Here is an 11,515-nt window from a genome sequence, read left to right on the forward strand (position 1 = left end):
AGGGCGCCGTTTGAACCCCTCGCCTCAGGGTTGATGAACGTGGTCCGCTGCCCGGAACGCTTCGGAATCAGGGAGGTCGGCTCCCAACCAGGGAAAGGCTGGCAACGGAGGCAGGTTTTTCTGGTCAGGTCAGGTAAGGCGAGATGGCCGTTTTGGCGAGGGCTCGAGGGAAGTGGACAAAGCTGAGTCGCCCGGCCTCGGGCGCTTCTCCTTCCCGCAGCACCCCCCTCCTCCCCCTTCTTATCCCCTTCTCCTTCTTCTTCCCCCCTCCTCCCCCTCCTCCTCCTCCGCCTCACCCTCGTGAGACCTCGTGGCGTTTGCGGAGGGCGCACAGCCCCTGCTGAGGCCCGCGCCTTCTCCCCACGCGCGGGGGGAGCGGCCCCGGGCACATGATCCCCCCGCCCCCGCCCCCGCCCCCGGCCCGCCCAGCACCTGACTCCCGCGGGCCGCTGGGGGTCCGCGCACACCCGAGCAGCGGCGCCGAGCACGGCCCATGGCCTCCCCACGCCTCGGAACTTTCTGCTGCCCCACGCGGGACGCCGCCACCCAGCTGGTGCTGAGCTTCCAGCCGCGGGCGTTCCACGCGCTGTGCCTGGGCAGCGGCGCCTGCAGTCTGGCGCTCGGCCTCCTGCAGCTGCTGCCCCGGCGCCGGCCCGCGGGCCTCGGGGCCCCCTCCCCAGCCCCGCCGGCCTCGGCGCGCTCCCCTGCCTCCGTCCGCATCCTGCGCGCCGTCGCCGCCTGCGACCTGCTCGGGTGCCTGGGTAAGGCGCGTGGCCCGCGGGTTGGGACCTGCTCTGCGCCCGGGTGAGGGAGCACTGCCCGCGGGTTGCGACCTGCTGGGTCCCCGGGTGAGCGTGCTTAGCCCGCGGGTTGGGACCTGCTGGGTGCTCGGGTGAGGGAGCATTGCCCACAGGTTGGGACCTGCTGGGTGCTCGGGTGAGGGAGCATTGCCCACAGGTTGGAACCTGGTGGGTGCCTGGGTGAGCGCGCACGGCACGCGTGTTCGGACTTGCTTTGCGTCCGGGTGAGGGGGCACTGCCCCCGGGTTGGGACCTGCTCGGTCCCCAGGTGAGCGCGCACGGCCCGCGGGTTGGGACCTGCTGGGTACCCGAGTGAGGTCGTACTGCCCAACGGTTGGGACCCGCTCGGTGCCCACGTGAGCGCGTGTGGCCCGCGGGATGGGACCTGCTGGGGTGTTCGGGTGAGCGCGCACGACCCGCGGGTTGCGACCTGCTAGGTGCCCTTGTGAGCGCGCGCGGCCCGCGGGTTGGGACCTGCTTTGCGGCCTGGTGAGGGAGCATTGCCCGCGGGTTGGGACCTGCTGGGTACCCGAGTGAAGGAGCACTGCCCGCGGGTTAGGACCCGCTCGGTGCCCACGTGAGCGCGTGTGGCCCGCGAGATGGGACCTGCAGGGGTGTCCGGGTGAGCGCGCACGGCCCGCGGGTTGCGACTTGCTAGGTGCCCCAGTGAGCGCGCGCGGCCCGCGGGTTGGGATCTGCTTTGCGGCGGGGAAGGAGCATTGACTGCGGGTTGGGACCTGCTAGGTGCCCTGGTGAGCGCGCGCGGCCCGCTAGTTGGGACCTACTCGGTGCCCAGATGAGGGAGCATGGCCGGTGGGTTGGGACCTACTCGGTGCGCACGTTGGGCAGGGTGTCAGCTGCGTGCTAGGAGGGTCGACGTCGAAACCGGAGGCGGCTCTCTAGGGACCGGACTGGGGGGCCAGGGGACTCAGCAAAACAGGATAGGCAGTTAAAATTACGCCTGGGGGACATTTGTTGAAGGTAATATACCAGTTTCTAATGTTTGTTATTGCAAACATACTAGGGAAACTTTAGAAGGGGTGGTTAAGAAAAACCCAGATATTGTGAGGGACCCATAATTATTCTGCTAGTGAGATTGATAGTATTTTGTGTATACACACAAAATCATTTCCAAAATGATTTAGCAGAACCAGGAAGAACTCTTGATGTATATATCTCTAATATATATATAAATAGATATGTTTTGTCAGGCTTGGGTTTCATACCACAGGTGGCCAACTACAACCCCTGTGCCAAACCCTGCTGGCTGCCTGTCCCTTTCTGAGGCCCAAAAGTTTTTTTTATTTTAATCAAAAGAAAAATCTTTCCTGGTTTATAAATATTCCATGAAATTTAAATGTCTGTGTCCTTCAGGACAGTTTGGTGGGAGCACAGCTGTGCATCGCACATAAAATCATCTTGGTGCTTGTTAATTCAATCAGATTGGTTTTCTTCCTGATGATGCTAAAACTCACAGCTGAGCACATCACAGAGGTGGATGTCCTCAGAGTAATTGTGGCCCATAAAGCCTAAAATATTTTTAATTTGGCCCTTTACAGAAACTTTGCCATCCCCTTTAAACATGCATGGCAATTTTTACAGACTTCTAAACTAGATAGTGCTGAGCATTTGTTTAAGGGTTTATTTTGGAGAATTTCTAAGAAACACAAATCACACAGACTATATAATGAACCCCTGGACCCATACCTCACTTTATCTACACTCCATCCTGTACCAACTCTTCACTGCATTGATTTAAAGCAAATCCCAGGACGTATGTACTTTCATCTATACAGATTTCAGTATATAGCTGTGAAAGTAAGAAGGAAGCGTGTATGTATACCCATATATGTTACAGGTAGTATTATCACCTTAAAATAATGAAAATCAGTTTTTTTTAAAAGATTTTATTTATTCATTAGAGAGAGAGCGTGCGCGTGCAAGCACAAGCTGGGAGAGAGGAAGAGGGAGAAGCAGACACGCCACCGAGCAGGGAGCACAATGGTGGGCTCGGTTCCAGGACCCTGAGATCATGATTTGACCCGAAGGTACATGCGTACGTAACTGGCCCAGCCCCAAAAATCAGTTCTTTAAGGTCACTACTGTGTGTTTAGTTGTGTCATAAATGCTGTTTTACAGTTGGTTGGTTTGAATCAGGATCCAGATACAGCCCACACTTTGCAGTTGGCTGACAGGTGCTAACCATTTTGGAATTGTATTTTTCAGTAAGTTTGCTTCTGAAGCAAACGCTGTTGATGGCATTGGGCCCTGAGGGGATGGCAGCAGCTTATTCTGCACCTTGAGCACATAGCAGTACAGGTCACTGTGTCTCAGGGCCCAGTTCTCCATTCTGTGCTCTTGTGCCTGGAGACCCTCAAGGACCTTGACTTCCAGTAAATGCTATGGACCTCTAGTCACTTTCTCAGACTTGAGGAGTCAGACAGGAAGCAGTACTTCCTTTCTGTGAGGGATAAAATCATCTTGGTGCTTGTTAATTCAACCAGATTGGTTTTCTTCCTGATGATGCTAAAACATTTTGAGAAAGCATCTTTTATTTTTTTTTAAAGTTTATACGTGGGGCTTGAACCCATGACCCATAAGAGTCAAACGCCCTGAGGACCGAGCCACCCAGGCACCCCTAGAAAAGTATCTTTTTTTTTTTTTTTAAAAAAAAGATTTTGTTTATTTGAAAAAGAACACAGAGTGAGAGTAAGAGAGCACAAGCAGGGCCAGAGGTAGAGGGAGAAGCAGACTCCCCACCAAGCAGGGAATCCCACTTGGGGCTCGATCCCAGGACCACGGATTATGACCTGAGTTAAAGGCAGGTACTTAACTGCAGAGTCACCCAGCCAGCCCTGGAAAAGCATCTTAATAGCAATTTAGGATCCGTGGAATGATATTTGTATATACTCTCCCTTTTAGAAGGGACATACGTGGTGTTAACAAGTGAGCAGAGGCATAATTAAGGGGAAGTCTTGGTGACTAACACCTCCCTGGAAAAATAAATACTTAAAATGCCTGCCTCATAGGGCAGAGGTTTTTCTCAGTTTTATTTAGATGTAATTGACATACAGTCCAGGAAAATTTAAGATCTAGAGCATAATGACTTAACATACACGTGTGGTGAGATGTTTACCACCGTAAGTAGACATTCATCCGCTCACATTGATACGAATGTAGGTAGGGCATGTATTGAGCTCAGAGGAGTGCTCGAAGCGTTCTTGATACAGCATTCTGCAGAAGAAAAGCATTATTTGTGAGCAGTGCTGATAACGAGAAGATAGATCGCGAGTTTTTTTGGTGTCCATAGTTCCTTTTTAGTGGTATGTGGCATGATATAGACTTAGTATCGTACTTCATGGTGTGTATTTGGTTATATACTGCACATTATACAGAGGGTATTTTTTTAAAGATTTTGTTTGAGAGCGACAGAAAGGACAAGCGGAGGGGGGCGAGTAGTGGGCAGAGGCGGAGGGGAAGCAGACTCCCCACTGAGCAGGGAGCCCTGAGTATATGCAAGCCCCCTGGGATCATGACTCGCGCAGAAGGCAGACGCTCAGCAGCCGGTGCTGGCCAGGTGCCCGGTGTTTGCCGGTGGATCGGACAGTGTATATCTGGCGCTAGAGTGTGCAGGGCGAGCTTGCTGGTGGGTTACAGTGTCTAGTAACATATCGCGAATTGTGTATTTAATAGCGTCTTACACATGGTGTACGTGTGCACGAGGACACAGTGTGTAACTTCATAGTGTTTACAGTTACCCTCAAGTATCGTCTCACGGAGCCTGTGCTTCCACAAAGCATATCACGTCACCTTCGCATAGATCTTACGGGCGTGTTATACTGTTTTGAGGAGAATTAGTTATTCGGGTCCAGTAGCAAAGAAACTTAAAAAAATAAATGTCAAGAGCAAGTTGCCAAGAGCTACTTTGTGAAAATCTTAAATGCGTTTTTTTCAGGCAATGAAAGAATTATCTCTTCACATTTCAGAATTGTGCTTTTTCAGTCATTTTTTTCCTGTGAGGAGTGTTAATATGGACATTAAAAATAGCAAAGAAGTAGATTGTTGTCCCCATAAGGGCTGCTTCGTATGGAGGGAACAAGCCGCGACATTCGGGTAGGACCGCGGCTGATGGTGGTTCAAGTTGAAATCGAAGTGCCTGGGCTTGCTCTGTGTGGCCGAAGTAATTGCTCCCTGGGTCTCCCGTGGTTCTCCGTCTCTCTGCATACACTTGTGTGTGTGTTTCTCTCCTCCGTCATTTCTTTTTCTGTCCCTTCCTAGCTGTTCATCACTCTGTCCATCTGCCTACCGCTCCCAAGCCGGGGCACCGGGCCAGCCGCCCGCATGGATTCGGATGGCCGCGAAGTGCCGTAGCTCGCCGGCAGCCACGGCCCGGCTCTCCGCAGGCTCGGTTGCCCCGGGGCACTGGGGTCGCGAAGCAGGCGCTCTTCTTCCCGGCTGCTGAGAGGTCGGTGGTTGGCTCCCAGCACCTCATGATGCCCACGTCCTTCTCCACATGGCGCCTCGTCACGCAGGCCCCTGGTCCCGTCACACCGTCGCGAGAAGGGTGAGGACAGTGCAGTACGATGTTGGGGCAGAGGCCATGATGATGTTGGGACAGTGTCCGTGACCGTCCGGTGTTCTAGTTCTATTTTATTATCGTTGCTAGTGTCTTACGGTGTCTAGTAAACTGCTCTGTCCCAGGAACACACGTGGCGGAAAAACACAGATGGGATTCAGTAGGGTCTGCGGTGCCAGCCTCCACTGGGGGTTCTGGAACGCGTCCCCCGCGGGATGACCGTATCCGCTCTTTCTCTCATAGGTATTGTGCTCCGGTCTGCAGTGTGGTTGGGATTCCCAGATTTCGTTGACAACCGCTCCGACGGGAATGGGACGGACGTCTGGCCGGCTGCGTACTGTGTGGGGAGCGCAGTGAGTGCACCTTCCTTTCACCGCCGCCGTCTCTCCTCTGTGCCCCTCTCAGGCTGCCATCCTCAAAGTGTGGTCTCTGGCCACTGGGGTTTGTTAGGAATGCAGATTCTCAGAGTCTGCTGCTCAGGGTTCTTTGGGTGGGTGGGGGGCATCTGCCAAGTACTCAACCCTCCAGGAGCTTGTTTGTGGTGCCAGATGACAAGATGATAGGTCTTAAGGTTTGTAGTGTCCCGAGCTCCCTTTGGTTCCCCTTCAGGGATATGCAGCATGATAAAGGGGGCTCTTGCCACCCGCTTCCTTCTGAGGACCCCCTGGAGTGTGGCTGCTCTGTGCCCCCCCTTCTAAGCACACATAGACCATCCTTACCTTAGCTGCAGCTAAAGCCAGCTGGCCAAAAAGAAAGAGAAGGCAGTTACTGATGTATTGGGTGTGTACTGCTTGATAAAACCTGCGTGGAAATGTACATCTGTATCCTGCTCTGTGCACCATGCCGGAGCAGAATTCTCTGCTCCTGCCTCCTGCCCACTCCGCTTCCCAGCTGCGTACGGGGCAGCCTGGGTCTCCCCATGGCACAGCCCAGCAGGCACGCCGGCCCTTGCAGCCCGTAGCGTGCCGAGCCCCTTCCTGGCCGCTCCTGGGAAGTGCTTTCTGTCCCCTACCCCTTCGTTTTCAATGAACAGCTGCTCCATCGCAGGCGCCATGAGCCCTCAGGCCAGCGTGGGCCTCCCAGCTGAGGCCTTCATTGTCCTGGCCTGTGAGTGTCCCGGAAGGCAGGCCTGGCCCGTGCACATCCCACCCTTGTGTCCCCAGACCATGCACGCGTCTCTGGGTGGCTTCCCTGTCCTGCTTCCCGACGTCACAAGAAAGAGGCATCTGCCGGCTCATCTCACGGACGGGGCCATCCGCTGCCCATTTCCGGAGCTTTGATGCAGGCTCTTCCTGATTACAGATGTGGGTCCAGCTGCTGTATAGTGCCTGCTTCTGGTGGCTGTTCTGCTATGCGGTCGACACCTACCTCGTGATCCGGAGATCGGCCGGACACAGGTACATTCAGAGGGAACAAGGAGAGCTTTCTGCCCAGCCTCTGTCGTGTGAGGAAGGGCTGGGGGCACCCCGAGGGCTCTGGAATGTTCTTCAGTATGGCAGACACAGAATGTCAGCCGGCCCCTCTGCGAGAAATGTCTCTGGCTCCTCATTGGTACAAAAGGCTGAGGGCAGATTCACAATGAGGATGTTTAGACCATGACCAGTCATCCATAAATTACATGTTTGCATTCTGGACACTTACTAAAGAAGAGTCGGCAGGAATACAGGCAGTTTTTGACAATATAAAAGTTTGAGGAGACAATCTTTGCAGTGCGTATTGACATGTTATGCCAAACTTGGAACCGGAGTACCGGAGCTGCCAGGAGCTGCTTGGGGAGAAAGGGCCCCAGGGGTGTGGCCCGTGCATTTGTCCCTGGCTGGGGAACTGTGAGCAAGTCGCTTGACCTCTCTAGACTTCCGTCGTGCCGGCCATGAGACCGTAGCCCCCATCGGGTCCCGGGAGACGCCGTGCGATGCTGCGTGTGAACGGTCGAGAACCGGGCCTGGCACGTCGTGGGCTCTCGGGAGCTGTGTGCTGGGATGTGTGTGCGTGTTGGGGGACACAGATACAGAGAACCTAAGTGAGCAGGGGAAGCCACGTGGCAGGGTGGAGTGAGCGCCCAGGTCCCCTGACTCTTGGTCCAGGAAGCATGTGTCCCCCACTTTCCCATGGAACCCTTATATGCTTACTTCTTTTTTCTTTTTAAGTTTTATGAAGTTCACCCATTTAAGTGTATAAAATCCATTGTTCTTTAGTTTAGTTATAAAATCGTGCAGCCATCACACCAACTAATTTTATGACGTTAGTCATCAACACCCCCTCCCCCAGGCTCTACCAGTGATGAATTCCTCCCCCCACCCCCCAGCGCCTGGCAACTGCCAGTCTGTTTCTGTCTCTAGCTTTGCCTAATCTGGGCATTGCCTGAAAGTGAAATCATTGAACATGTGACCTTTCGTTGTCGGCTTTTTTTTTTTTTTTTTTAAAGATTTTATTTATTTATATGACAGAAATCACAAGTAGGCAGAGAAGCAGGCAGAGAGAGAGGAAGGAAGCAGGCTCCCCGATGAGCAGAGAGCCGGACGCGGGGCTCGATCCCAGGACCCTGGGATCATGACCTGAGCTGAAGGCAGAGGCTTTAACCCACTGAGCCACCCAGGCGCCCCGTTGTCGGCTTTTTAAACTTAGCGGGCCATGGTCAAGCTTTCCGTGTGTTGCAGCACCGTCTGTTCTGTGAGCTTCTGAATACTGCTCTGTTGTATGACAAACTACATTTTATTTAATTTTGAGAGGCCAAGCATGTGAGCAGGGGAGTGGGGCGGCGGCGGAGAGAGAGAAGGAACAAGGAGAGAGGGAGAATGTCAGGCAGGGTCCACTCTCAGCCCAGAACCTGACATGGGGCTCGATCTCATGATGCTGAGATCATGACTTGAGGTGAAATCAAGAGTCAGATGCTTAACCAACTGAGCCACCCAGGCGCCCTTGGGTGTACTGCATTTAAAAAATAAATGGGTGTGTATGTGTATCTATGTATATACATATTTTTTTAAGATTTATTCATGTGACAGAGCAGCAGAGGGAGAAGCAGTCCCCCTGCTGAGCAGGGGGCACTGTAACAGGGCTGCATCCCAGGACCCCGGATCATGACCTGAGCCAAAGGCAGCCGCTTAACCCACTGAGCCCCCCAGGCGCCCTTTAAATATGTTTTTTAAGACTTTATTTTGGGGCACCTGGGTGGCCCAGTGGGTTAAAGCCTCTGCCTTCGGCTTGGATCATGATCCCAGGGTCCTGGGATCGAGCCCCACATCAGGCTCTGCTCAGCAGGGAGCTTGCTTCCTCTTCTCTCTGACTGCCTCTCTGCCTACTTGTAATCTCTGTCTGTCAAATAAATAAATAAGATCTTAAAAAAAAAAAAAAAAAAGACTTTATTTTATTTTTTAATTTTTTAAAAAAGATTTTATTTATTTGACAGAGGCAGGGAGACAGTGTGAGAGGGAGCACAAGCAGGGGGAGTGGGAAAGGGAGAAGGAGGCTTCCTGCTGGGCAGGGAGCCCCTGGTGGGGCCCAGTGCCAGGACTCTGGGATTGTGACCTGAGCCAAAGGCATCTGCTCAACTGACTGAGCCACCCACACGCCCTTAAAGATTTTATTTTAAAGATTTACTTATTTATTTGAGAGCGTGCATGTGTAAGTAGGGGGAACAGCAGAGGGAGAGAATTTCAAGCAGATTCCCCACGGACCTCAGAGCTGGTCTTGGGGCTCCACATGGGGTGTGATCATAGGACCCATGAAATCACGACCTGAGCCGAAACCAATAGTCAGTTGCTTAATCAGCTGAGCCGGCCTTTTCCCAAAATGTTTGTGAGATGTCTCACTGAAGGATATTGGAAAAACAGTCTGGTTGCATGTAGTCGTGAACAGCAAAGACGTTTATGAACTGTGTTACTTCCAGATGAACTGGCGTGAGGAAGGGGAGGAAGATGAAGCTTAATCTGGAGTATTTCGTTCCAAGGTGAAAAAAACTTGGGAACCAAGCAGAAAAGAAGAGAGTTTCAACACCGTAATTTAGGTCTGTGACCCATTTAAAAAATTCTCTTTTTAACTAATGTCCACACCCAGAGTGGGGCTTGAACTCAGAACCCCAAGATCAAATGGTCTGTGGTCCATTATAATTATTTTTAAGATGTTGCATATTTATTTTATTGTGGGGGGGAGAGCAGAGGGAGAGAGACTCTCAAACAGACTCTGTACTGAGCATGGGGCCTGACACGGGGCTCGATCCTGCGACCCTGAGGTCATGAGCTGAGCCCAAACCAAGAGTTTGATGTTTAATTGCCTGAGCCACTCAGGAGCCCCAGTGATCCATTTTAAATTAATTTTTATGCAGGTGAGGAAAGGGTCAATGTTCATGCCTTTGCATGTGGATGGCCACTCGTCCCAGCACCATTTGTTGAATAAATTTTACTTTTTTAAATTCTTTTTTAAAGGTTTTATTGAAAGATTTTATTTTATTTATTTATTTGAGAGAGAGAACGAAACGGAGGCATAACTGAGGGAGAGGGAGAAGTAGGCTCCTTGCTTGATGTGGGACTTAATCCCATGGTCCTGGGATCTAGTCATGTGTAGGGCTCCCTGCCCATTGGGGAGGCTGCTGTTCCCTCTCCCTCTGCTGCTCCCCCTGCTTGTGCTCTCTTGCTTTGTCAGATAAATACAGTCTTAAAAGGAAATAATCATTGGTAGTCCTCATGTGTCCTCATCATTAACTTGGGTCTCTCTGGCTTGAAGCTTAGTGTTTATTTTTGTGCTTGTTCCTTCCACATTTTTACTTAGCTCGTAAACTTTTATTCATCTGAACAGAACCTGTGTACTCGTGGTTTTGAAAATTCTGGAGGTCAAAGGCAGCCAACTAGATAGGTCTGTGAAGATTAGCTTTGGCTATGTAAAATACAGAAAATAATAGTGACTTAAACCAGATAATTTTTCTTCCATTCTAAAGGAGGCTAGAGGGGGGGCACGTGAGTGGCTCACTCATTGGGCGTCTGCCTTCAGCTCAGGTCATGATCTCAGGGTCCTGGGATCCCAGCCTGCATTGGGCTCCATGCTCAGCGGAAAGCCTGCTTTTCCCTCTCCCACTCCTCCTGTTTGTGTTCCCCTCCTTGCTTTGTTTCTCTCTCAAGTAAATAAGTAAAATCTTTTAAAAAATAAATAAATAAAAGAGGCCAGAGGTAGGCAATCCAGGGCCCTTACGATGGACATCAGGGACCCAAGTTCCTCCTGTTTTCTTGCTATGTTGTCGTATTGTGTGACTTCCAACTTCAAAGTATCATGGCCCGATACAGCTGCTGGAGCTCTAGCCATCACATCTGCATTCCAGAAAGGAGAAGGGGGCCAAAGCATAAAGGTCTGTTTTCCTCTGAGCCACTTCCCTTTAAGCAGCCTCCCTGGGGATTTGACAGAACAATTCCACTTCCGTATTATTGGCTAGAATTTAGTTTCATGGCCACACTTAGCTGCAAGAGGAGTTTGGAAGTATAGTCTGTTAGCCTAGCATGCTGCTGTTGGTCATGACATACAGGTTATGTTTCTAAGGAAAAAGGAAGATGACTTTGGGTAGGCAGCTAGCTCCAGTGAGAGAGGTCTTTGACCCGGAAGCCCAGTGTAAGTGTGTGTTCCTGTCTGAGACCTCTCTCACTCAGTTTTGGAGGGATTGGAGTTAGGACACACTAGAGGTCTCATAGACAGCCAGTTGTGGAGATAAGAGGAGCGGTGGAGCCGGAGAGGAGGCTGGAAGAAGAATGTGCCTCCTGCTCTCACGGGGTGTGCACTGCTCCGCCCCTGGCCATGGACGGCTGTGGTCAGACGGGGCAGCCTGAGAGCTTTCTGGACGTAGAAGACAGGTGGGGCCCTTGGAAGCCAGGGCAGGCAATCAGGAAAGCCTCCTCATGCCCAGAAGAGTGTTTGGAGCTCATCGTGCAGAGATGAGCGGATGCTGGCGGAGCATAGCTTCCAAGGACCTGCCAATCAAGCAGGAGGCAGACATCCAAAGATGTGAAACGTCCAGATGCTTCCTAAGGACAAGAGCAAGGGCAGGAGTCCAGCACTAGGAAGATCACTGAGAGTGAAACAAGTGAAACAAGCAGGAGGCAGACATCCAAAGATGTGAAACGTCCAGATGCTTCCTAAGGACAAGAGCAAGGGCAGG

At 52.0% G+C, this 11,515-nt stretch overlaps 1 protein-coding gene across 3 annotated transcripts in view; it reads left to right on the plus strand.

Annotated features, from left to right (window-relative positions):
- Positions 1-456: 456 nt before the first annotated feature.
- GPR143 (G protein-coupled receptor 143) overlaps positions 457-11,515 on the plus strand; it is a 65,728-nt gene continuing 54,669 nt past the window's right edge. The window contains exons 1-3 of one of the 3 annotated variants that reach the window (XM_059384715.1): positions 457-761; positions 5,620-5,729; positions 6,679-6,773. In XM_059384715.1, coding sequence (XP_059240698.1) covers positions 494-761; positions 5,620-5,729; positions 6,679-6,773 — 473 coding nt within the window. In that variant the 5' untranslated portion in view covers positions 457-493. The remainder of the gene's footprint in view (positions 762-5,619; positions 5,730-6,678; positions 6,774-11,515) is intronic. The other 2 variants (XM_059384718.1, XM_059384716.1) reach the window with 2 other exon arrangements.

The sequence above is a fragment of the Mustela nigripes genome, chromosome X, assembly GCF_022355385.1.
Source record: "Mustela nigripes isolate SB6536 chromosome X, MUSNIG.SB6536, whole genome shotgun sequence".
Classification (NCBI taxonomy): domain Eukaryota; kingdom Metazoa; phylum Chordata; class Mammalia; order Carnivora; family Mustelidae; genus Mustela; species Mustela nigripes.